Here is a 23,975-nt window from a genome sequence, read left to right as displayed (position 1 = left end):
GAAAATAAAGTTTCCTTTATATGAGAAAGTGATAGGCACCTCTTTGACTGTGACTGTGAGGAGTCCATGTGGCATCTTCGAGACTAACAAATTTATTTGGGCATAAGCTTTCGTGGGCTATGCCCAAATAAAAGTGCTGATCTCTAAGGCGCCACAAGGACTCCTTGTTGTTAGTCTGTATCAGAAAAAACATGGCTACCACTCTGAAATCGTTTACTATGGTAAGTGCTTCCAGAAACTAGTCTCCCAACTAAGGCTAAAGGAAAAGCCAGGATATTTTGGGAAGGCATCATCCCAAAAGGTTGAGTGCTAGGATCTTGCTCCTACAAAGACTTAAATGTATGCTTAACTTTATGCACAGTGAATAATAATCATACCTAGCTCTTATATAGCACTTTATATCCATAGATCAACCTGTGGAACTCTTTGTCAGAGGATGTTGTGGAGGCCAAGACTATAACAGGGTTAAAAAAAGAACTAGCTAAGTTCATGGAGGATAGGTCCATCCATGGCTACTAGCCAGAATGGGCAGGGATGGTGTCCCTAGCCTCTGTTTGCCAGAAGCTGGGAATGAGCGACAGGGGATGGATCACTTGATGATTACCTGTTCTGCTCATTCCTTCTGAGGCACCTGGCATTGTCCACTGTCGGACAACAGGATACTGGGCTAGATGGACCTTTGGTCTGACCGAGCAGGGCCGTTCTTATGTTCTTAGATCTCAAAGCACTTTACAAAGGAGTTCAGTGTCATCATCCTCATTTTACAGATGGCCAAACCGAGACACAGAAAACTGAAATCACTTGCCCAAGGTCACCCAGCTCTGCATTCCAGTCCAGTTCTCTATCCACAAAGCAACTCTGCCTCCCATTGACTTAATTAATCCCATTGACTAAAGTCTCTGCAGCATCCGGTTCTTGGGATTGTGTAGAAATCTGCATTTCATTCTGTAGGAGTTTGTGGGAACTTTCTCTTGGGGCTGAGTCTGAATTTGATTTTGGGGTCTGGATTCAAACTGAAATGTAGTTGAAACTGTAGCGTTTCATCTGGTTTTTGCATCCAAACTGGGAATCTCAATTCTGCACCCCAGCAATTTTTCATTTTAGGGTGGGGAATGCTCACTTGTGAATCCATAAGGCATGGACCTGTCCTTATGATTCCAAGTCAGACTGCAATCCAGAAGGGCTGTATATTTCTCATTCTGGACCAGATGACACAAATTTGGATTTAGGTGCCTAACTTTAAAAGTCCACAGCAATAAGGATGGGCCCAAGGTGCAAAAATGTGGCTCTAGATCTGAATTTGTGCACTGTCTGGTGTGTTTTGGGGGCAGCATTTGGATGGAATCACAGATGGTGACTGTGATACCAGCAGGTCCTACTATCCTTGATATGCTGCAGCCGATCAGAAAGATGCACATTCACATGCAAATACAGTTCTTAGGCTCTTCAGTTAACTTGCTGAATGTTGACTGGTCTTTTTAAAAATGCCTTTTCTCCTTGCTATTTTATGGTTCATTAACTGATACCTTTGGGGGTGGGGGGGCGAGAAGGCTTTTTGGTCAATTTTCTAGCAAGCTGACAGAAATTCTCTTTGGTGTGACAGGGGATTATGCTGGTGGAATGACCAATATCCCCAGTTGGGAAACCCAATTCTAATCTAAAAGGCAGTGTGTATGTGTTTAATTCAGTTTGCCTTGTAAGTGTTTTAGGATACCTTGACTATGAAAAGCACTCTCTCCATCCAAATTTCATTCCAGCTCCTTCAGGCAAGAAAGCAATTTAGTGTATGAGGTATTTCAGTGGGACATTTGAAATTTCATTTGCTGAAATTGTCCTTAGACTTCTTTGCTGAAATATGTCAAGTGAAGGCAATTTCAAAACACTTACCTGCCCTCTTTCTGTGAGCCTCAATACCAAGAAGGTTACCATGACAACAAAGCCCACTCTCCAACTGATCGAATTAATTATTTGTTTTCAAATGATGTCACTATCAGCTGTATTTCAACCCAATTGCGCAAACCATCTCCATAGACAACAGAACTACAAAAAGCCCAGTGATGCAGGCCAACAATTATGCTCTAAAATTAGCAAAGTAAAATGTCATGAAACAATGATTGCTAACCTATAAAAATATATAAAAGGCCATTAAATAAAAAAACAAACTGTAAACTTCTTCATGTGTATAAAAAGAGAATGGGTCTGACTTTGATAAAATTAGGGCTTGCCTAATTAAGACAATTGTAGGCAAAAAGTAGTCCACTTACCCTATTTGTGTGCACAATCCGAGTGCAAATTAAGTATGCAATTGTTCTCACGTTAATGGATCCAAAGTTTGTAAACATGACTCCCAACAAGATCTGGTAGCACTTTTTTTGGCATGTCTCAGAATCTCACTCTGCTCTTTGTGGATTCTGCGTTGGATCAAAAAGCATTAGGGGCAAATGTTCTGTATTGCATCCCACATCATGACATAGTCCCTGCACAGACAGATCAAACATACAGGATGGGCCAGATCCTCATATAGTGAACTCTGGTGTATCTTCAATGAATGGCAGAGCTGGTTGGACACTGGAAAATGCATTGAAAATGTTTTGCAGCAATTTGCCAAATTAGATCTGATGGAAGATGGGCAGATTTTGAAACTTGTCTGCCAGTTCACCCACCCAGCTCCTTGGCAATCTGCCTGGCAGACTGCCTCATTATCGGGGCTCTAGGGTCTTCCAGGGACCACAGTTCCAGGACGGCCCAGCCATGCAGACTTCCCCAGCATCCAGGACCCCAGAACTTCCAGGATCCTTGCCATAGAGCTGAAAGCCTGGAAGCCTTGGCAGCAACAGCTGAGCCTAAAAGCCTTAGAACTTGAGATCCCTGGTGAAATTTTGTTTCAAACTCTTGGATCTGATCCAAACTATCTAAGGTTTGCACAAGAATAGTGGGAAGCTGTTGTGGAGAGGAGAGCCCTGGGGAACCTTTTGCAAAACCAGGAGCCTATACCAAAAGGATGGTCTTCCCCTTAACCAAAAGGATACCAGGCTGTTGCCAATTGCAATATGCTTAATGCAGTACCAGCTTTCAGATCAGACCTGTGGTAGGAACAGAGGGTTTGTGATACCAGTTCAGATGATTGGCCCATCAAGGCCAGTATCTGCCTTTAGCAGTGACTACCTCTGGCAGTGAATTCATAATGCTACATGTGATTAGAGAGATGTACAATGACACGTATAATGATCTATATAGTGCTTCTTTGCTACCTATCCCTAAAGCATTAATAAATAAACAGCTTCATCTGGTTGGGAGAATTCTAGTCATGATAAAAGGGGTTTGTTCATGGATCCACTTATTCCTCAGAAGTAGGGTCGCCAGGCATCTGGTTTTTGACCAGAACGCCCGATGGAAAAGGGACCCTGGCGGCTCCAGTCGGCACCACCAACTGGGCTGTTAAAAGTCCAGTTGGTTGCGCAGCGAGGACCCACAGCGAAGGCAGGCTCCCTGCCTGCCCTAGCTCCATGCATCTCCTGGAAGTGACCAGCATGCCCTGGGGCCCCTTGGCACATGGGCAGCCAGGGTGGCTCTGCACATTGCCCCCACCCTGAGTGCCAGCTCTGCAGCTCCCATTGGCTGGGAACTGAGACCAATGGGAGCTGTGGGGGTGGCACCTGTGGGCGGAGGGAAGCGTGTGGATCCTCTCTGGCCTAGGGGCTGCAGGGACCTGGTGGCTGCTTCCTCAGAGCTGTGGTAAGTGCCACCAGGATCCCGCATCCCAAACTCTCTCTCGCACCCCAACTCCCTGCCCCAGCCTGGAGTCTCCTCCCACACCCAAACTCCCTCCAGGAGCCTGCAGCTCACACACCCCTTCCAACGCTCCAACCCCCTGCCCCAGCCTGGAGCCCCGTCCTGCACCCCTAACTCCTCATCCCTGGTGCCACCCCAGAGCCCACACCCCGAGCCGGAGCCCTCACCACCCCCTGCCCCAGCCTGGAGCCCCCTGGAGTACCCCAAACCCCTCATCTCCAGCTCCACCCCAGGGCCCACACCCCCAACTGGAGCACTCACCCTGCTCCTACACCCCAACCTCCTGCCCCATCCCAGAGCCCTCTCCTGCACCCTGACCCCTCATTTCTGGCCCCACCTGGAGCCTGTACCCTGAGCCCAGAGCCCATATCCCCCACACCCCAACTCCCTCCCCCAGCCCAGTGAAAGTGAGTGAGGGTGGAGGAGAGTGAGTGATGAAGTGAGCAGGGGCCCCTCAGAGAAGTGAGCAGGGCCCCCTCAGAGAAGGGGCCAGGCAGGGATGTTCGGTTTCGTGTTATTAGAAAGTTGGCAGACCTGCTCAGAAGAAGGAATTCTTCATTTTCCCATGAAACACCAGGTATTGCATTCCCCGTATCGTAGGGCCATGTAGTGATCTAACCAGGCTCCAGTGTAAGTTTCCTATGAGCCCTGGAAAGCAGAGAATAGCCATAGTGCAGTGCAATCCAACCACATCTTTGGCATACCTGTGATCCACTCCCTATCCTGGGGCCTGGGTGTAGGTCCTTCTGGCTATTCTACACTTAGAAGGTAGGTTCTCCGCACAGGATTATTTCTTAGGAAACCATTTCTGCCTACGGTCAGGCCATATCACACTGTCTAAGTGATATCAATAGGACTAATCATAGCTGGGAAGCCAGCCTACTGTCTCACATTGCTAAATTCCCGGAGCCCCTATGTTGAACCACTTGTCTCTTTTCCCCCCACCCCCAACATCCTGCCGTGGAGAATGGAGAGGAGAACACGTTTCTCTACATGGAGATGTAAAGCACTGAGAGCCAGGGGCAGTGTAGAGAAACTAAGCTTTGTAGGAGGAGAATCTGCCCCGCTTCCTATTCTTCTCAGGATTTACTGGGGGGGGGGTATTTACCGCCTTAATTTTAGCTAAGTGTGAAAATGGGGGGGGTCATAAGTTTTTTCTGACACCCCAGTTTAAATGAACCATATTTGTTTCTTGTTGAAAAGCATGAAATTCCCCACTGGGTTTCAATAAAGACCACAACCTGCCATCCATGAAATTATGAAGAATTAATAAAAAATAAGTCCCATAACAATTAATTTAAGTGGGCTTCATGAGACACACTAAGCAAATTAAAACAAACAAACAAAAAAATCCAGCTGCCACGTTCCTTTAAAAGCAGTCTCTCTCTCTCTCTCAACGCAGAGATGGAAACAGAGAGGTTGACTTATCTGCAGTCAGTGACACACACTGGGTCACTTTTGCAAAATGGCTATCAGTCACAGCAGGCTCAGTAATGCTGATTATAATCAGGGTCTTATTTTCGAACACAATTGACAATTCATAGAGTCTGTGATTTGAAATGCTGGTCCCGATGGGAGCACTGATCAGTCCAGATGCAATCTTCTTTTACATTCCAGCAAACAACATCCCAGAGCCCAGTGCATTCTTGTGGCTACTATTTGTGATGAGCGGAGTGCATTTTTTGGTACTTATGAAAGCAAAGGGCCTGATACTGATTGGAATCAAGCATAGTGCAGGCAATGCTCTATACCTCCTGAGAGTTGCTCAGCACCTTTCAAAATGTGCCAAGCTAGCTTTTCTGCCAACACAACTTAGTCTCAAATCGCCAATACTTCAGGATCTTCTCATAACATTCATTACACCCAGTTCCTTTTCTGCTACTCCCTCTGCCATTCCAATCAATAAATCAGACCAACATAAGGAAGATTTAAATTGCAACATACCCACCACCCCAATTTAAGGTTCTTCCCACATCTCCCTCTGTGTTCCTTTCTCCTACCTTTTGTCTGGCTTGTTTAGTTGGACTGTAAACTCTTTGGGGCTAAGTCAGCCCACTATATAATGGGGTCTTGTCATAGGCTGTAGCCCTTCAGCTGGCTTCTCCCAGCAGGTCCCTTTAAATTGCCTTCACCTGGTTCCACCCAGACTGGCAGCAAAGTCTTGTGAAACAAACAGAACACCAAACAAAACCTTCATAACAAAAGTTCTTCCCCCTGGCCCGCCCGGGGCACAGTCTTCCAGCCTTCCTCCATCACTTGATGGTCAAGTCAAACCATCTCAGTCCTTTCTCCCCTTGGCAAGGGGAAGTCAGGAAGCAAGCAGTCCTTCTGCTAATTGCTCCCTCCTATAAGGGAAGAGGCAAATTTATAGACTGCCCTCTTTCCCAGAGCTTGTCCTGATTGGCTGGGAGAGATGGGAGCCATGTCCCACTCTTCACTACATGACTCCTCTGCCTGAACCCTTAAAGAAACAGTAGTCTGGGATCTATCCTCAGGCACTAACTATTACCCTGAAAAAAACCTCCAGCATCTGTCCCTGCAATTCAGTAGGTCCTCATCTGCTCCAGAATTCCTAATTTGCCCCTCTGGCCTTAAAGGATCAATGTATCCTATTACAGGCCTCCACCTTGACTGGGGTCTCTTGGCATTCCTATAATACAAATAAGTAATAATGTTATCTGTTGTTTGTAATAAGCCTGTATCTAATTACCTGCTCTACCAGTGCAATAAACACTCTCTTCTGCTATGCCTTCTCCTCCTGAATTCTCCTGGCTCTATGTACTTCCATTAGTACTTCACTTTGGACAATATCATCTGTCCCTCTCTATTCCCTCTTCCCCAAATTCAGATAAATAAGCAGCACTATAGTGAACCTCTTTTCACCAGTGTATTGTTGCCTTCAGAATCAGAAAGATCTTTCCATACTAAGCCCAACCCTGTGGAGTTTTGACTAAGTAAAAGCTGAGTAACAAATGAGTAAGGACTTCAATTTCTAATCTTTCTTTCTTTCTTTCTTTCTTTCTTTCTTTCTTTCTTTCTTTCTTTCTTTCTTTCTTTCTTTCTTTCTTTCTTTCTTTCTTTCTTTCTTTCTTTCTTCAGGAATAAACATACGAGCCCCCAAATCCAAAGCCCACAGTCACCATCCATCTGCCACAGCAGCTGTGAGCCTGACCATCCCTTATTCTCCTATGTCATCTGAATCTTGGAGCAAGAGGGTGGATTGAGCTGAATACTGCAAATTCCAATGCATCACTTTTTGTTCAAGGTTGCAATATGTTTGGAGATATTGTCCCGCCAGCAAGCCCCCGGTGCAGCATCCAGATGGCATGCAGGGAAATCCAGGGAGGGAGAATAGTGTTTCACTGCTCTCTCTACAGAGCCTCTACAGTAGAGCTGGTTAAAATGATTTTGCACACTAATTTTTTTCCTAAAAAATATTGGCTCCTCCCCCACCCTAAAACAAAACTTGTTTGAGAACAATTGCCAGCATTATTGTCATTTCCATACTGTATTTTATTACTGAAAACAGTATTTTCTTAGTGAAAACCCCTGTGCCATTTATCAGTAGCTGCATGCTGAGGGAAAAGTACCCGTCGTGGGGGCCAGACTCTCTGGGGTGGGTGATTTCATCTAACCTAATCTAGCTAGCTAAAGACTTTTAAATATTTTAACCATAATAATTTTATTCATGCCCTAAGGAATTTTGTCGGGTAGAAATAATGCTTTGTTATTAAAGGTTTATAGGTTGCCACACTTTTAAAAAATGTGATTTATGCAGACTAAAGATATCATCACATTTAGCTTGTAAAGCAGTCAATAGCATGTTCCCAGCTATCGTGCCAGTTAATATTCTCCAGTGTAGTCAACCTTCTATGCAGTGCTGAGTTTGGTACAATACAATTCTGCCCCTTCTTTCTTCTATTCTGGCACTGCCTAGCAAGAAATAGGTTGGATTTTATACATTTTTGAGGCAGAAAGGACCATTATGAATATCTAGTCTGACCTTTGCATAGCGTGGCCCATTGAATTTCACCTGGAGATTTCTGTATCGAGTATGTAGATTGTAGTTGAACGAAGGCATTTACTGTAGTCATACCTGTGACTTTTACATCATAACACTACAGTGCCTGTTAAAAAAATCCTGCAGTGGTTTCAAGATATTTTATTTTCAATGGAATGTTTCTTTTTAAATGGGTAATATATTTAATACGCTCTGTCAATGGGACTACTTCTTGCATGCAGCAGATGCATCATCCAGGCTCCAAGAACCACCTCCCTGCTCACCATTCCCCAACACATCAACTCCCCTTTGGAATTCAGCACATTCTGCTTGAAGAAAATAAGTGCTCAGAATTTGTTAAAATATGAATTTTTTATTTATTTATTTCAGTTGGAGTTTGAGAGAGTATGTACAGCAGATGGCGGGATGATCTAATTCAGTGAAGAGACTGTACAGTCCCGTCTGGCGTAGTATAGCAGGAGATTAATACTTGGGTTGGAAGAATCTTCCTCATCCACTCAGATCATTGGTCTCCGTCATCCAGTTTCTGTTTCAAATCTCTCCTCAGAAGTTTGTTGTGTTTTATTTATTTGCTTAACATTTTTCCTTGCTTTAACTTATCAAAAAAGCTAAATGCTGCAAAAAATCGCAGGACTCTGAGCCCCACCAATTAAAACCAGGCGAATTAGGTTTCCAGCAAAGGTTGAAAATTACACTTCAGAAATACAAACAGCATTAAACATTGCACCAGAAAGCATTCGAAACACACACCTCAGAGACCGAGAGACAGAGAGATCACAGTTTCCATAAGAAATCCTTTAAGAAGGTCGCTAATAGCCAGTCAAGAAAGAAAATAAAGTCAACAATTTAAAAAAAAAATCTCTATTTCTCAAGTCGTTAATTATTTACAGCTGCGCTCTTAGGAGTAATAAGAGGATTGTCATGCATTAAACTGCTGCTCGCTAAGTTCTTTCCCATAGTGGAGTAAAGACAGTCTTACAAGATGGGGAAACAATACAGAAGAGGCAACATGGGAGCAGATTCAACCTGAGGCAGCAGAACAAGGCTGTCTCTGGTGTTTTGTTGCAGAGTGTTTTTCATTGCGATGGACTGCCTTGCATTTTGCTCATGAAACGTTACCAACATCTGTGATCAGACACCAACACTGCAGCTAACGAAATGGCTGGTGCTGCCATCTTGAAGTCAGATATTGGCCTTTGGAGCTCAAAAGGCCAATGGGCAGCGAGAGTCTAAATGATTTGTTGTCACATGACAGGACAATAGTGTGATTTCAAAATACTACCTCATCTGTTTAATTAAAGGGACACCTTCAACTTGAAATCTAGTCCATTAAAAGAAATGTGATGAAAATTATCCCTGTTCCGCGATCCTACTCCCAAGTTTTGGGTTGTTATAATCAAATTGTTATTATTTGTAATGTCCTCCCCCTTCCTGGTTGCTGCATGAAAAGCAATGGGGAAAACTGGCTGACTATAGAAGGGAATGCAGAAAGTTGCAGATCCTACAGTATTTAGGCACCTAACTCCTATTGAAATCAAAGGGAGTTTGGTGTCTAAATACCTTGGAGGATTTGGGCCAAAGGGCCAAATGTACAAAGTAAGTCAATAGTCAGACAGAAATGGGGTTGTCAAGTTGACGGTCCCTTTAAACAGCATTGAGTAAAGGCTGTAGCCAATACCCTTTGAAGTCAGTAGGAGTCTTTCTGGTGATGTCAATACATATCGGATCGAGTGCTGTGCTAGCTCACTGTACTCAGTAGAAGGGACCCTTAGAGCCAGGTACAAACGTTTCTCCGCATTGGTAGGTAACAAGTGCTAAGTGGTACTTAAAAAGTTGTTTGACGGAAAACATCTCTTCCCTTAGGTTTGTGTGAAATTCCCACTTCACCAATATTGGCTTTCATGGTATTTCTGGTGACGAAATATCAGCACCAGTGCAGGATCCAGCCCTTATTCATTAAGGCTTTAGACTTCCTATATCAGGACATGCACCATTACGATTGACTTCAAGGGACGTTGCACATGTGTCTGAAGACAGACCTGAACCTGATTTGTTTGTGATTGGTGGTATTCTTGGCTTTCTAGATATATCATACAGTGACCCCCGGCAATAACTAGTTGTAGTATAAAACATCCTGCTGTCCTGTGATGGAATGTGAGAAACCATGGCAGCTGATGATGCAACTGAAGCGTGGGGTGTATCATTCTTGGTGCCCGACAGAGAAGCCAGAGAAAAGAAGGTAAGGGAGTTAAACCAGGCCACCACTGCAAGAGGATCCACTGTTGTTAATGCACACCGGAACAGCTACGTGTTGTCCATCTTATACGTTCAGGTGGGTATCAACACAACCTCTCTTTGGCTTATACTGTATGATAGTCTTGCTCCACAAGACCCCAAGTGCCTAACCTGCAATGGCCCCAGTTATAATTAGTATGCAGGTTCAGTTTGGAGAACCAGACAAATAGGCATCAGCCCACTTGGCCAGCAGCTGTCTGGTGAAAGGACCAGTGTGCTTTCACCTCCGGCTACAGGGTGCTGGCTGTACTGAACTTTTGCATAGCAGCACCCCATTTTGGCCACAGCCAGGAACTGCTCCCACCCCAGCTCTTTGATGGTGCCGGAAGCTTGATTTGCTCCTTGCCCTGTCTGCTGCAGCAGCTTGGGGTGCTCTGTCCCGCCCCGCTCCAGAAGCATCTTCTCCTCAGGCCTCCAGGCCCCCTCCCATGCTTCCCTCAGCAGTCAGACTGCAAGCCCAGTTTGTCTCCAGAGATACAGAGAAGCCTGGGTGACTGAATGTGAGGCTGGGTGACTGGCCTACTGGGTGTGTGGCTGGCTGGGTGGAGATGACTGGCTGTGGGTGAGGAAGAGAATGAATGAATGAGTGGGAAGATAGGAGCAGAAGGACTGAATGGAGGTGGAGAGCAAGAGAAGGAACAAGTAGGAAATGAGGAAAAGAAGAAGCCAAGAAGATGGAGAATAGGAAGCTTGAGAGGCAGAAAGGGACAGAAAATAAGGTAAACATGGAGCAGGGCAGATTAAAAAACCATAATAGAACTGAAAGCAGCTGGGCCTGCAGACTGGGGTTGACTCCTACAGTAAAGAGGTCACATGCTGGGTGTGGTGGTCTGTCCCATCTAGTGGCACCGAGACCACTTAAAGAGAGAGAGAAAATTAGTCTGTTCTACAGCTTTAGCTATCAGCCAGCTGGCTTTTAGCTCATGCGGTAGAGGCTCATGCACTAAGCTCCAGAGGTCCCAGGTTCGATCCTGCCCGTCTACGACTGGGGTCTGTCAGCATTATACATGCACACTCATGGTCTCTAGAGAGAACACCTGGTGGTATGGGCTGCTTTGCCTGTCTTGCTCACTCTTGAGTCATGCTGGTCAGTCCGAAAAAACCTTTACACCACTGACACCATACTGTGCTATCATGTTACCCTGCTCTCTGTGTGCATGTGGCTATAGAGCAAGGCATATATATGTGTCTATTTCTGGTCACATGCAATATTTCCGAGGCCTGCTCTAACTACCGCTTCACATATTGCTCCTATCTATCTGGCTGTATTAGGTGTTTGTATGTCCCCTGCCACTGCAGGGTCTGAAAAACTCCCAAGTATTTAGCAATCACAATCTCTCTCTCTCTCTTTGTTCCTTCCTAGCCTCCAGAAGAAAGCTTGATTAGTTCATGGAGATAACTTTGTTTTTGCTTGTGTGTTTTTTGTGCCCACCTGGCATTGACGCTGTGCAAAGCCACGGGAAGGAGAACATAAATGACTTCCTGTGCCCAGCTGCAACAGACCCTGACAGCAGGAAGAAAAGAAACACAAGTGAATCTCTGTGTCTCGCTGGAACAGGGCCTGGGGACAATCGCCTGCTGCAGAAGACAAGAATTGGAACAGGATTGCTGTAGTTAGCTGGAACGGACTCTGGTTACAGCCCCCATGAAGAGAAGCAATTAAACAAGATTTCTGTTCTCCCCTGGGCATAGATGCCAACAGGAGAAGGGTTTATGGCTTTGTGTGGCCACCCAAGCATGTTCTGAACTGCTAGCTGGCATTACTGGATAGTCCAGCTCTGCATACCATTTGGCTAACTACATTTTTGAGAGAATAACTGCATTCAGTGAGCTGGGCATTTGAAAGTCACGCTGCCTTCCTGACAACGTCCTACTGTCCCTGTCAGTAATGAATGGGCAGAGTCAGTAAAAGTTGTGCCCTGCGTCAGTACATTTTCCTGACAGGTGCTTGGAGGCCCTTCTGGCAGTGTCCTTGGTACCAGCCAACAATCCATTACCGCGCCCCGAATACAGATTGGATTTGTTCTCTCTCATCCCCACGCTTTCTGCTGTCCTCGGGCAATTTGGGGAGGATCTGAAAGGGACTCGGATCTCTCTTAGCCCTGTTTTTATGCAGATGTAGCAGAGAAAGAAAGAATTTAATAAAAATGGACATTTCCCCTGCTCTAGAGAGGAAGTGTTTTTACTTTTAAATACACCGAGCTTGTGAGCCACAACTCCTCCCCCCCTACCCCCAAGCACTTGGCTGACTGAACAATAACAAGGTCAAATACTAAATATTTCTGCCTTGAAGCCACCAGTATCATAGAGAGCCATGGCCTCTTTCCAAACCGCCTTCAGGAGCAGTTTAGCTTGACACAAGGAGAGGATTGTTTTTACTTCGGCATTAATAAAGTGTTTAAGTTTTCATGAATGCTCAGCCCTCCCCCCTTGCTGGAAACCACAAAAGACCCTGAAAACTGTAGATTGAGAGAGAGAGAGAGAGAGAGATGGGAGGGCATTTAATCTAGGGGCAGGTGACACCTCAGAGTCACATGAGAGATGGGACCAAAGTGGGGAGGACCACATCCAGGTACTTCTGGCTTTTGGCTGCACCATCCATTGATCTGCTCTGGGACAGCATGAGAAATTCTTGACTTGTCAAGTACCCAAATTCAGAACAGCATAAATCAATTCAACAGCTCATGCCAACACACAAAGTAATGGAATACTTTAAGATGCCGCTTCCTTAAATAGTGCTAACTGTGCTAGCCCTTCGGTAGGCATATGCCTTTAAGAAACATTTTCCTTTAACAGCTCTTTCTCTTTAACAGCATTACCTCTTGAGCACACCTGTCCCCTTAACACTGTTGTCTCTTAAGCAGGTTTATCCTTTTAAAGTGTCCCTGCATTTAACAGCATGATATATTAAACCACTCTGTCCTTTTAACAATCTTATCCCATAAGCACGTCTCTCTCTGTAAAAAGACAATTTCTAGAGCAGCTTCATGCTTTTCACAGCTCTGCCCCTTGAATAGGTTTATCCTTTTGGCAGGTCTATCCCCAGTAAAGCCATTTGCTCAGTAATGTCCCTTTAACAGGACCCCTCTCTCTATAGGCCTTGCTCCCTCTGTGGGATAATGCCATGCGAGTTAGATTAAGGAGTCAGCTCCACTTGGTTTCAGAGTAGGAGCCGTGTTAGTCTGTATTCGCAAAAAGAAAAGGAGGACGTGTGGCACCTTAGCCACTAACCAATTTATTTGAGCATGAGCTTTCGTGAGCTACAGCTCGCTTCATCGGATGCATGCAAGCGAGCTGTCGCTCACGAAAGCTCATGCTCAAATAAATTGGTTAGTCTCTCAGGTGCCACTAGCTCCACTTGGGACACTGGAGATCTCAAATGAGGTTCATAAAGGTACTGGATCTCTCACCAGTCTAACTGGCTTGGACCAAGAAACCCCTCCTGGTCTGCACAAGACATACATGGCCGTGTCTGCCCATAGGAATATACCACTGACCCTCTGCACTGTGACATCATTCCCTGATTGCCTATTCATTCCTTTAGAAGAGGAGCATTATCAAGGATCCATTACTATTGTTTCCCCTATCCTCAGCTGTGTGGTCTGGGAAACTGCAGGGGGGAGCCAGCCAGAGACTGATGCCTGCACAACAGCTGCAGAAGCAGCCAAAGCAGGGACTGCTGGACACTCATGATAATTCATACAGTTTGACTGGACTGCCCTTGTTTGCTTCAGTCCCCTCCCACCCCATCACACTATCTTTTCACTGCAGACTCACTCCACCTCAGACCTTCTTCCCTGCCCTCTTCTCACTAGCTCTGTCCCCCTCCCGCTTCTCCCTTCCCTTGTCTTTCTGTTGGCTAATCCCTCCCTAACTAAACTCCCACCCCCCAAAAAATCATAGCACTGGCATAGTGTTTGCCACCATCACATTGATCACTCTGCTTGCATGTTATATTTCGAGATGGTCAGAAACGCTTTGACAGAACCATTTTCCATCAGAGGGTGCAGTTCTGTTGAAAGTGAAGCACTTCATGAAATTGTCAACTTTGCCAAAATTTCATTTAGCAGAAAATGAGGGGGGAAACGTTCTACCAATGTCAAAATGGTCTGTTTTGACATTTTCCAAATAAAATATTTAGATTTTTCCTTTCCTTTTGATTTTTTAAAACTGTGGCTTATATATATTATAATACAATATAAACTAAAAGAGGCCAAAGTCAACACAAAACATTGAGATGTACCTGAAACAAGATGGTGGGTTTTAAAATTTCTTTCATGGAGAATTTTGAAATGTTGGGGTTTCATTCCTAAACAGAACAAAACCAAATGACCCAATATCAAATTCCTCCATGAGATAACATTTCCCTTCTCTGCCCAGCTCTAGTAGTTCCTGTATCTGCCTTGTTGGTTTAGAGCGTAAGCTCTTCAAAGCAAGTCTCTACTCCTCTGTGCTTGCTCAGTGCCTAGCACAATGGTGACCCAATCTTGGTTGTTCCTTAAGCACTACCATAATAAACATGACTGCTAATAATCTACAAGCTAGTGTTAAGCACAGGCCTTATCTGGGGTTCCTTTAGAAAGGTAAGTTGATGAACAATCTAGTGTTAACTGGAAGGACATGTCCTAATCTCAGCCTCCAAAAGAAAAGAACATTCTCTGTTTCCTGATGTCAGCTGGCAGGGAGTGTTAAACCATTTATTTATAACTATTTATTTATTTATTTATTTATAACTATCTTTCCAAAATGCTTCCTCCCTTGGAAGAAAAACTACAAATCCTGTTTGTTTTGTTGTTTTTTTAACCAAAGGATGCCAGTCTCTCTGCCTCCAGCTGGCATTCTGCAGCATGCATCAGTGCCAGGTTTTGGTGGGAACACACTTGGCTTTTGCTCAGTGTTAACACACACTTGGAAAGTGAGCAATTTATCAGGCAGACATCTAAAATCTAAGAGTAACATGGTGGGGTGACCCATTATCACCTCACCATCACTAGCCATCTCTGTAGGAATAACCATCCGGAATTCAGAAAACAAGGGGTTGAAAGGCTTCGTGCTAGATATGGGCATGAAAAGCACTCTGAAGGCTGAGGGTGAGACAGATAAAAACATCCATGTTGAATGAGAGTTTCCAAAAGTCACCTTAAGAAAACATGCCCTGACACTCACTCAGAGAGACACCAACCAAGGCCTTGTGGATAGAAGAGTTCCAGGGAACAGCCAGGCTGTGGCCCTGATAACTCAGTAGGTAGCACACTTCCCTGTGTGTCCGTTCGGAATCAGTGTCCCAGTTAGGGGTAGGGGAGGTGAGGGCTCACTCTACTGCTGGCCATGGCATTTTTCAGATGCCGTGTAGTGGCTAATGAGAGCTGCTAGCAGTTTTCAGTTGGTTTAACCTAGATGTTTGCTTTGTAAATAATTTAGCGAGAGTTATAATAAACAGACATCAAAGAACATTTCCAGGAAGCAGGACTGTCAGCAGCAAGAAGTGCCTAGTGAGACGTTGGACAAAGGGATCTGTGCTTCCCATGGCAGAACAGCTGAAGGGGATGAATGCGCATATCCAGCTGGAACATGTTGCTTATCACTACCGAGGTAATTGTGACATTGCAGGGCCCATGTTTAAGTTTGCATTCAATAGAAGACCTTTCGTCAACACCTGATATTCTTTAGTTACCATTTTATTGCGTTTGCTTTCATAGGGTTTCTATTTCACTCACTTAGGCTTGACTATGATAGCAACACGTCTGTTTTATGACATTCCCTTTGTCTTGGCTAGTTAAGAAAATGACCTGGAAATACTTTCCAAAACACCCAACCGACCCTTGGCAAAGGGCTGCCCCCTGGTGGCCATGAAAGAGCCCGTTAGCAGTTAGCCCCTGTGGTGTTAGTGGTGGAGTTTGTGACAGGGATAATGTTAGCTCCAGGGGTGTTAAAATAGCAGTGCTTGGAATACTTAACAGTGTTAGCACCTGGGGGGTTAGAGTAGCCCGTTTGCCACACGGCTGGCTTTAGTGGGATATGGTAATTTAGAGAAAGTATGTTTGTGACAGCAATGGTGTTAGAACCCAGTGGTGTCAGAGTAGAGGAGGTGGCAAAAGCTGTGGGGTTAGCTCCTAAATCCTGGCAAATTCTAACACTTGAAGGTCCTCTGAAGCCTCCCTGATGTACCCTAGATGTCATCACCTTTTCGTTGTCTGTCACTGATGTAAACTGACACAGCTGCCGTACCCCACCCCAGCGTCACTTCCTGCAGCGGCAGGTGAGGCAAGCCCTTGCTGGGAGCTGAGTCAGCTCTCTGGCATGACAGGCACTGAGGAAATGTCAGATGCATTCGGGGTCTGTATGCTCCTCACTCGCCCTTGAGCAGAGGGGAGTGCAAGCCTGTGGATGTCAGATTATCCCACATCTGCCTATTGTGGGGTTCTTGCATCTTTCTCCAGGGCTGGGAAAAGTCAGAGATAGGATAGTGCACCAGATGGAGCATGGATTTGATCTAGTCTGGCCATTCCTCGGCTCCTGTTGCAGTGGCTGTGAGAGGATAGCCAGCTCAGTAGCATGTGTCCTTCCCTTCCCCCTGTTGTAGCAATGCTGCCATTGAGACAGTGGAGGGATAAGAAGCTGTGGGAGCATGTCTGTGTAATAAGAGCTCGTCCACATGAGCAACGGTTGCACAGTCTAGCCCTAAATTCCCTGTGCTACCCTGCTCTGGTCCTGCAGTCCCCATGAATATTGCAGGAGGGCATGTACTGTTCTTAATAATCAATTAAGCCTTTGCCCACCAAGCTTCCTCGCACAGGCCACATGACTGCACGGGGGCAGATGAAGGTGACACTGAAGAATCAGCACTGGCTGGGGGCAGGAGGGTGTACCAGATGCAGCATGTAATTCTCGATGGTTGGGCAGTGTGTCAGTATGTCCAGACTAGTGGGGAAGGGGATGGGAGGAGGAAAGGACAGCTGGGATCCCAGCGTATCGGCACAGCTGTTGGGGAAGGTATGGATGCCCCCGGCTGGTGGGAGGGGGCAAAAGCCTCTCTCAAAGGGAGCAGCCTGGGGATTCAGGTCTGGTTCTGATCTCGCTGGCCAAACTCCATTGGCTTCAATAGAGTCACTCCTGATTTACACGGGTCAAAACTCCTTGTCACCCCTGCCCCCAAGGCAGGATCTCCTCTCCCCCTTGTCAGGAGACAGTCTTATTCTTTCATAGCCAAGGGCCAATATTGCCACTGCACTAGGTCTCCACCCTATAGAAGCAAAGATGCTTCCTGGGATGGGCTCCAGTGGGACTGCACGTCTCGGTGCCAGGCTGCTGCTAACGGTGAGGTCTGTAAAAGCTTGTAGCTGGTGGCAAGAGAAAGGATGATTTTGGAGGAATGGGAGTGGGGAGTCAAAAAGTTAATCAAGAGGAGGAGGAGATGGAGGCAAGGGGATTGGAACAACAGGAAAAAAATAAAGCCACCCAACAGCCCACACATTCCCTTCCAGTTTATAACTTTCCAAGGCTTTGGAAACCTCTCTTCTGCTTCTGGTGCTCCTCAAGGAGATCAATCACTGATTCACCCTGAGGACACTTACGTATCTCTCTGTCTAATGGAAAGCACCATATGAGGTGCCCTCTGAAGGCACAAATAACCAACGTCCTGCTTGTTTTCACTCCAGTAGGAGACGGTGGTAGAACTGCAGTGGAAGAGGATACTCTGACAGGGCTGCTCGGTTCTGCCCGGAGAGAGGGAAGGAGGATGGAAGGCAGATGATTGGGTGAAGATGGAGAATTGGCAGCCCTGAAGATGTCTACATGACACTACAGCCAGTTATACCACAGCTACGGCCTCACCCTTTGTGTTCAAACATGAACGCGACATGGCTGTCCCCTAATGGCAGCTGACTATGGTAACACAGAGGCTGCCTTGCAGTGGAGGCTATGCAGCTCCCTGAACAGCTCACAAACCAGTCGCTGCTCTAAGAATAAAGCTAAAGCAAAGAATAACACAGTAAGTCAGCCTAACTGGCAGGATGTCCACAGAGGTCATTGCATCCTTGAAGTCTCTATGTTGCCAGGAGTCTCTAAGCAATAGGGATCCACAAAACCAGAGCAGTCTATCGCAGGGTGGGAGTGAGGTTGAAAAACATACCAGCTTAGCATGGAATGAAAACAGCATGCAAGCAGCTTTCATTTCACAGGGAGTGGAGAGGGAGAGACATGGGCGGGGGGAACATCAGACCCACGATGTTAGAGGCACACTTTTTTTCGGATCCTTTTTTATCATCAACAGCAAAAATAAACTAAAATAAACCAAAAAAGGGTTAAATAAATATCACAGTTTTGTTTACATTAAAAATGTTCTAATAATAATCAAAATAAGTCAAATTAAGCTTATTAATAATAATAAAAAATCAAACAAAGAAGAAGATGAAAGCCCCCGAGAGTTCCTGCCTGGATGGCATTTATAGATGGAAGGTTTGTGTGGCTGGGTTATTGTTTGGGGATCATGCCCTTGATGGCTGACTCCCGGTTTACATACGTGGCCCAGTAGACCAGGTTGAAAATGGCGAAGAGGACAGGGAAGACAATGCGCGACATCTTGTCCACCCTGCTGACGCTGTTGTAGGTCTTCTTGCTTTCTGGGGGCTTCTCCTCCACGCGGGGGCCCTTGGGGGACACGGTGGCGGTGGCGCTCTTGGAGATGGTGGGCAGGCTGGGGTCCTTGGCGATGTTGAGGGCGTATGTTGTGCCCACGATGTTGTAGGTGTTGTTGGCTTTCTTGGCCAGCACCACCGGCTCTTTTTTCTAGGGGAGGGGGGAAAAAATCTGTATCAGACCACGTAAAAGTGCAAGGAGAATGTTCCCCTGCTCAGCTGGTGGCTGTGTGGGTGGCAGCCGTACTGCGACCCAAAGGAAAAGATGGTGCGGGGAGAAGACTAGTGTTCAGAAGCCTTGTCATCCCTGCTCTGCTTGGACTGCTGGAGATGGGGAAGATAGCATGCTGGATTCTCCTCTTGCTTACACCAGTTGGAAACGGGAGTCATTCCCTGGAAGTACAGCACACAGTGCCTAGCACTGCGGGGTCATGGGACTCCTACATGCTACCGCGATACAAATAACCACCAAAGGTCAGGTGCTCAGCCCATTGGTAGCCCCTTAGCATTGCTCCAGGGGCACAACGGACACATAGCCAGCAGGCTGGCCCTGCTCCAATCCCTCCCTCTTCCATGTAGGTAAAACCAGAAGCTGATGATACAGGGAGGCACTTTTGTCTCCACCTCATCTGGGCTGAATCTTGCTCTGGCACATGTAAGGAGTCACACAGTAACCATGGTGTATGTGGGAGGAGAATCAGACCCAATGAGCTCAGAGTCCTGGGAAAGAGCTCAAACGAACTATCTAGCACTGCTTCCTGGCTCTTGTTGTGGTGAGGAGCATCACTGATATGGATTAGGGGTTGCCACATGTTTGTATTTGTCCAGTGGGACAAAGTGAATTACCTTGAGATAACGGATTATATCATCGCGACCTTTGTGTCTTGATGTCAGGATACTTGTAACCCTGCATGATGACACCATGCACTGCCTCTGTGCCTCAAGGGCAAGTCAGCCACCCTTTGCACTGCTGCACTGCATAATATGATGTCATGAGGATCCAAATACGTCCAAGGGACCTTTTAAAGTACCTCATGAGCTAGGTTGGCAGGATGAAGGACAGACCCTGACAATCAGGCTGGCCCATGGATTTTGGGATGGTGAGCATGGCAGGCCCAGTACTGAGAGACGTTTCCATCTAACCCTCCCATCTAGGGAGTGCTGCTATTAGGCGAAACAAATCCTGGGAGATATATGCACCTTCCCCACACATATCCCCTCTTACCAGTCATTGGGCTTATATACAACCAAACTGCTAGCAGAGTGAGCTGATGGGAAGGGAACTTTCTGCAGTATGTGAAGAAGCTAAACTGGCTGTGGGTTGGTCACGCTGCATGAAGCAGAGATGCAAAATGCACAACGTTGATGGCAGATGGATGGCAGGCTCAAGTTTACCAATGGTGGAAATGGAGCATGTGTGGGGGGGGGATTTGGGCTAGGAAAGGGGATAGAAGAGGAGATTGGATCAAGGCTGTCCTGAGGATAAGACCAGACCCAGCGAAGGAAATCTGGTATGTATTACACAAGCTGACCTCATTCATGTAATGAAAAGCCCAGGAGACTCCGACAGATTGTCCCACTCTACGCTCATTGCAGTTGCCACAGAGCAGATCCAGGTGCTGGAGCTGCAAGATGTGGCATCCTAGGAATTTATGCTGACAATGACACATAAGTGCAATGAGTGTTTGCAGCCGCAATGTGGACAACAGTTGCTAGCAGCAACTGCTTTACGAGGGGGAAAGCATTTCACAGATGTGCCTGCTGTACCATGTAGCCAGCACTGCTGAACATTCTCTGGCTATGGCTGGAACAGACCAGCTGGAGCTCCTAGGACAACAGCCTGGGAGGCAAGAGTCACAAGAGAGGCACTAAGCCACTGTGTAATCCCAGATCAAACCACTCTAGTTGCCTGTGACTCGGTCACACCTGGCATGAAAGTCTATACAAGCAGAAACGTCATTGCAATCCCTATGCTGCACCAGTGCTGAGTAAACAGCCTGCCCAGTGCGAAGCCAGCCTTTGTGCCCAGTGGGATGCCTGTAGGATTCTATTCAGCTCCAGCCTCCAGCCTGGTGAATTCGTATCAATCACTATCTTTAGGTAACAAGGGGAGCTATCAGGCGATGGGAGCCCAATTCATCACCCGTGTCCTCCACTGACTTCACTAGAATTCCACCAGGGACACAGCTGGCCCTCTCACTGTACATTCCTGTCAAATGTAGACATAATCACCAGAGTGCTGACTGAATAATGTGATGCCATCAGAGCTTTGAACATCACATTGCATCACCCACCTTTTCCAAGCACCTGGCCTTTGAAGTGCCTGTCAGCAGAGCTGGCCCACCTGTTCATTGTGAATAGCACTAGTACAAACTTAGTTCCTTTTTCAGTTCACAAATTGTTCACTGAGCCAATCCGGCTTATCGCCTGGATGTTTCTTCTACTTCCTTTGACTGCTCACCATCCATTGTCCATGATTTGTAAGCTAAGTCACATGGCATTGTTCCTGCTCATAGACTGGATGACTGCAAGTTTTTAAACTGAAGGAGCCTCAACAAACCCACTGCACTTTCTGCTATGAATGTTCAAGACAAATATTAACCTTTGCTAAAGAGTGTGAAACCTTCAGGATGCATGAATATGTCCAGGAACATACTGCCACCTTCAGAATACATGTCAACAACAAATATTAAGACCCCAAGCATCAGGGCGAACCTGACTCAGTGGTTATATCTGCAAAGGTTTTTTTCCCCAATTGCTTGTGCTCCAAAGGCTGCACGGTCCAGCCAATCAAGCCCCTTCACTCCCATACGTACCTGGCTATGGCCATTGACCATGCGTCTCCCTCTCCTGCTGAGGGAAGATTCAGCAGTGTTCTTGCAATCTTCCATGCTAAAATGTGCCAGTAATTATGTAGGGTGAAATAAAGCTCCAGTGGCTGGGTTTTGTGAAGGTCACTTAGCAGAGGCTGGGACAGGCCATCCCACAACAGCAACACAGTCCCTCTCTAGCCGCTCTTCAACCTGTAGACTGCAGTGGCGGCAGCTGCTCTTGTGCAACACCTAGACAGGGTGGTAGGGCATGGTCCATATCCCATCCTCTGCATGCAAATTCCTCTGCATGCAAACTTAGTTGCAGGCACCCTCTTGCAGTACCTTGGGCATAGAGACTCCCCCACCTGTCTACTCTTTCTGCAGCCTCACAGTGCTGCTGAAGCACATCACAGGTGAATTTCACCCCATGTCAGTTACATCAGGAAAATTTGACAGTCCACAATGCATGTTCAGTGGGATGCTACAGGCAGCAGCTGATCATTCTTGAAACCCATATCCAATCAACACATTAAGTGATGGCAGGTCCAGTAATAACTCCTGCAATTACACAAATAAAACTGCAAGTGGCAAAGTGCAAAGACTGATTAGACTAATGATCAGGCCACGATTGTAGTATTTTATTGAGAAGGTGGTAAGGATTGCTATTGTCTTCAGTGGTTAACTGAGCAACTGATTAATGATCAAATTAATTGGATCAGAGGAGCCACAATTAATTGTATATCCTCAAAGAAGGTGAGTTGTGTGAGCATGTTTCTAGCCATCAAGAGATACATAAAGGTTTGAAAATGTTTTACCATTTAAACACTACATATATTATGATTATTTCTTACCCTCGCTTCAGGGTGTGGTAAGATTATTAATACGTAATAATGGATTGAAAGAATGATCAATTACTGCTTGCAGAATTCTACTGAAGGTGCACTGCGGTTTATTTTATTGTTAATCAGCTACGTTACTAACTGGAGATGAATGAGAGACTGCAACTGACATGACATTTCTCAGCCTGGACAGTGTTTCCTTCCAAGAGGTGACCTTGCCAGCCTGGTGTAAGCATGTGAAAAACTTCTTGGCAGCTTTTACTACTGGTACTTGTTATAACAAAGACATTGTATCTCGTGAACTCACTCACTGAAGTGAGTGCCTTCCCATTGGTTTCAATGGGCTTTGGGTCAGGCCCTTCAGCCTGAAGGAAGGCAGGAAGTGCAGGAATGCTTAAAGCCTAATAGCCTTTGACTTTCAACTGCTTGGGAGTGTGGTGTGTGATGACGCCTAGAGCGGTAAGGCAGCGCACGCATTCTAAAGAGTTTCCGAGGGTACCCTGGTAACAGAGGCTCAGAAGCTCAAGAAATCAGACACTTGAGCGATTGGCACACATGGTCTGTCTTTAGGTTCCCTGGGTTGTGTTTTATATAGTTGATGACTCACCAAAGATTTCAACAAGGAAAAACATGTTTATTACAATCAGATACAAACCAGTCCTCTGACCTCCCGGCGTGTTTATTTGTGTGGGATTCCCTTTGCTAGCGAAACAGAAAGGAAAATTGGAAAATCAAAAAGAGCAGAAAAACAACCCAGCTCCTTTAAAACCAGTACAGGTCTCACCATTGGGAGAGAATGTGTGGTCACCCTCCATCATTCATCACAAAGCTGACTTTACACACTGCATTCCTAATGGAGGAAATGCAGGGAAAGCTAGCGTGACAAGACATACATTTCTTATGCATTATAGACCTCTTATCACATCATGTTCCTGAGACAAGCTTCCCTCCTCCCCCCGCCGTACACACACACACACTGGTTGGCAATGAGATTTTTGCTGAATCTGATTCTGTCTATATATAGCTGAGCCTTCTCCTTTGAGAGACTAAAGCCACAACCCAGGAGAGGTGGGTTCCATCCCCCACTCCGCCATTGACTCTCACTTACCTTCTTTGTGTTCCAGTTTCCCAGTCGGATAGTGATACCTACCTACCTCATAGGGGGTTGGGAGGATTAGTTCATTGCCATTTGTAAAGCACGTGCCATTTGTAAAGCACGAACTTGGGCTGTGTTAAAGAAATGCAAAGGATCTGTCCTCTGCCATTAGTTATAGATAGGGTATTTGTGTGTCGTAGAATGCGGTTTGATTGCGCCCTGAAACATTTTCAGTTCAGGAAATTTTCAGTCTTAGGTTTGGAAGGGCACAGTGGACTCTACTGCTTCAGCTATGCAGTGGGAAGAGGGTTGGAGGAGGGGCTACAGAGTTGGCATGAGGAGTGGAGCAGAAGGGAAAGTGATTTCTGGAACAGTGGCTGGTGTGTTTGAAATGATAGGGCTCGCACACATTGGAGACTGGATCCCAAACAATGTGGGTACCTCATGTAGCACAGACAGGGGACCAGGTAGCAAGCGCTGAAC

At 46.1% G+C, this 23,975-nt stretch overlaps 2 protein-coding genes across 3 annotated transcripts in view; both read right to left on the bottom strand.

Moving 5' to 3' along the window:
• Positions 1 to 6,116, bottom strand: part of LOC140917590 (gamma-aminobutyric acid receptor subunit gamma-4) — a 110,844-nt gene extending 104,728 nt beyond the window's left edge. Inside the window, exon 1 of the mRNA XM_073360731.2 lies at positions 5,793 to 6,116. The gene's annotated coding sequence lies outside the window, so the exon portion shown is untranslated. The remainder of the gene's footprint in view (positions 1 to 5,792) is intronic.
• Positions 6,117 to 13,999: 7,883 nt separating this feature from the next.
• GABRA3 (gamma-aminobutyric acid type A receptor subunit alpha3) overlaps positions 14,000 to 23,975 on the bottom strand; it is a 131,947-nt gene continuing 121,971 nt past the window's right edge. The window contains exon 10 of one of the 2 annotated variants that reach the window (XM_073360727.2): positions 14,000 to 18,895. In XM_073360727.2, the coding sequence (XP_073216828.1) occupies positions 18,471 to 18,895 (425 nt within the window). In that variant the 3' untranslated portion in view covers positions 14,000 to 18,470. The remainder of the gene's footprint in view (positions 18,896 to 23,975) is intronic. The other variant, XM_073360724.1, reaches the window with a different exon arrangement.

This window comes from Lepidochelys kempii, chromosome 9 (genome assembly GCF_965140285.1).
Source record: "Lepidochelys kempii isolate rLepKem1 chromosome 9, rLepKem1.hap1, whole genome shotgun sequence".
Lineage (NCBI taxonomy): Eukaryota > Metazoa > Chordata > Testudines > Cheloniidae > Lepidochelys > Lepidochelys kempii.
This window is presented reverse-complemented; position numbering and strand designations above follow the sequence as displayed.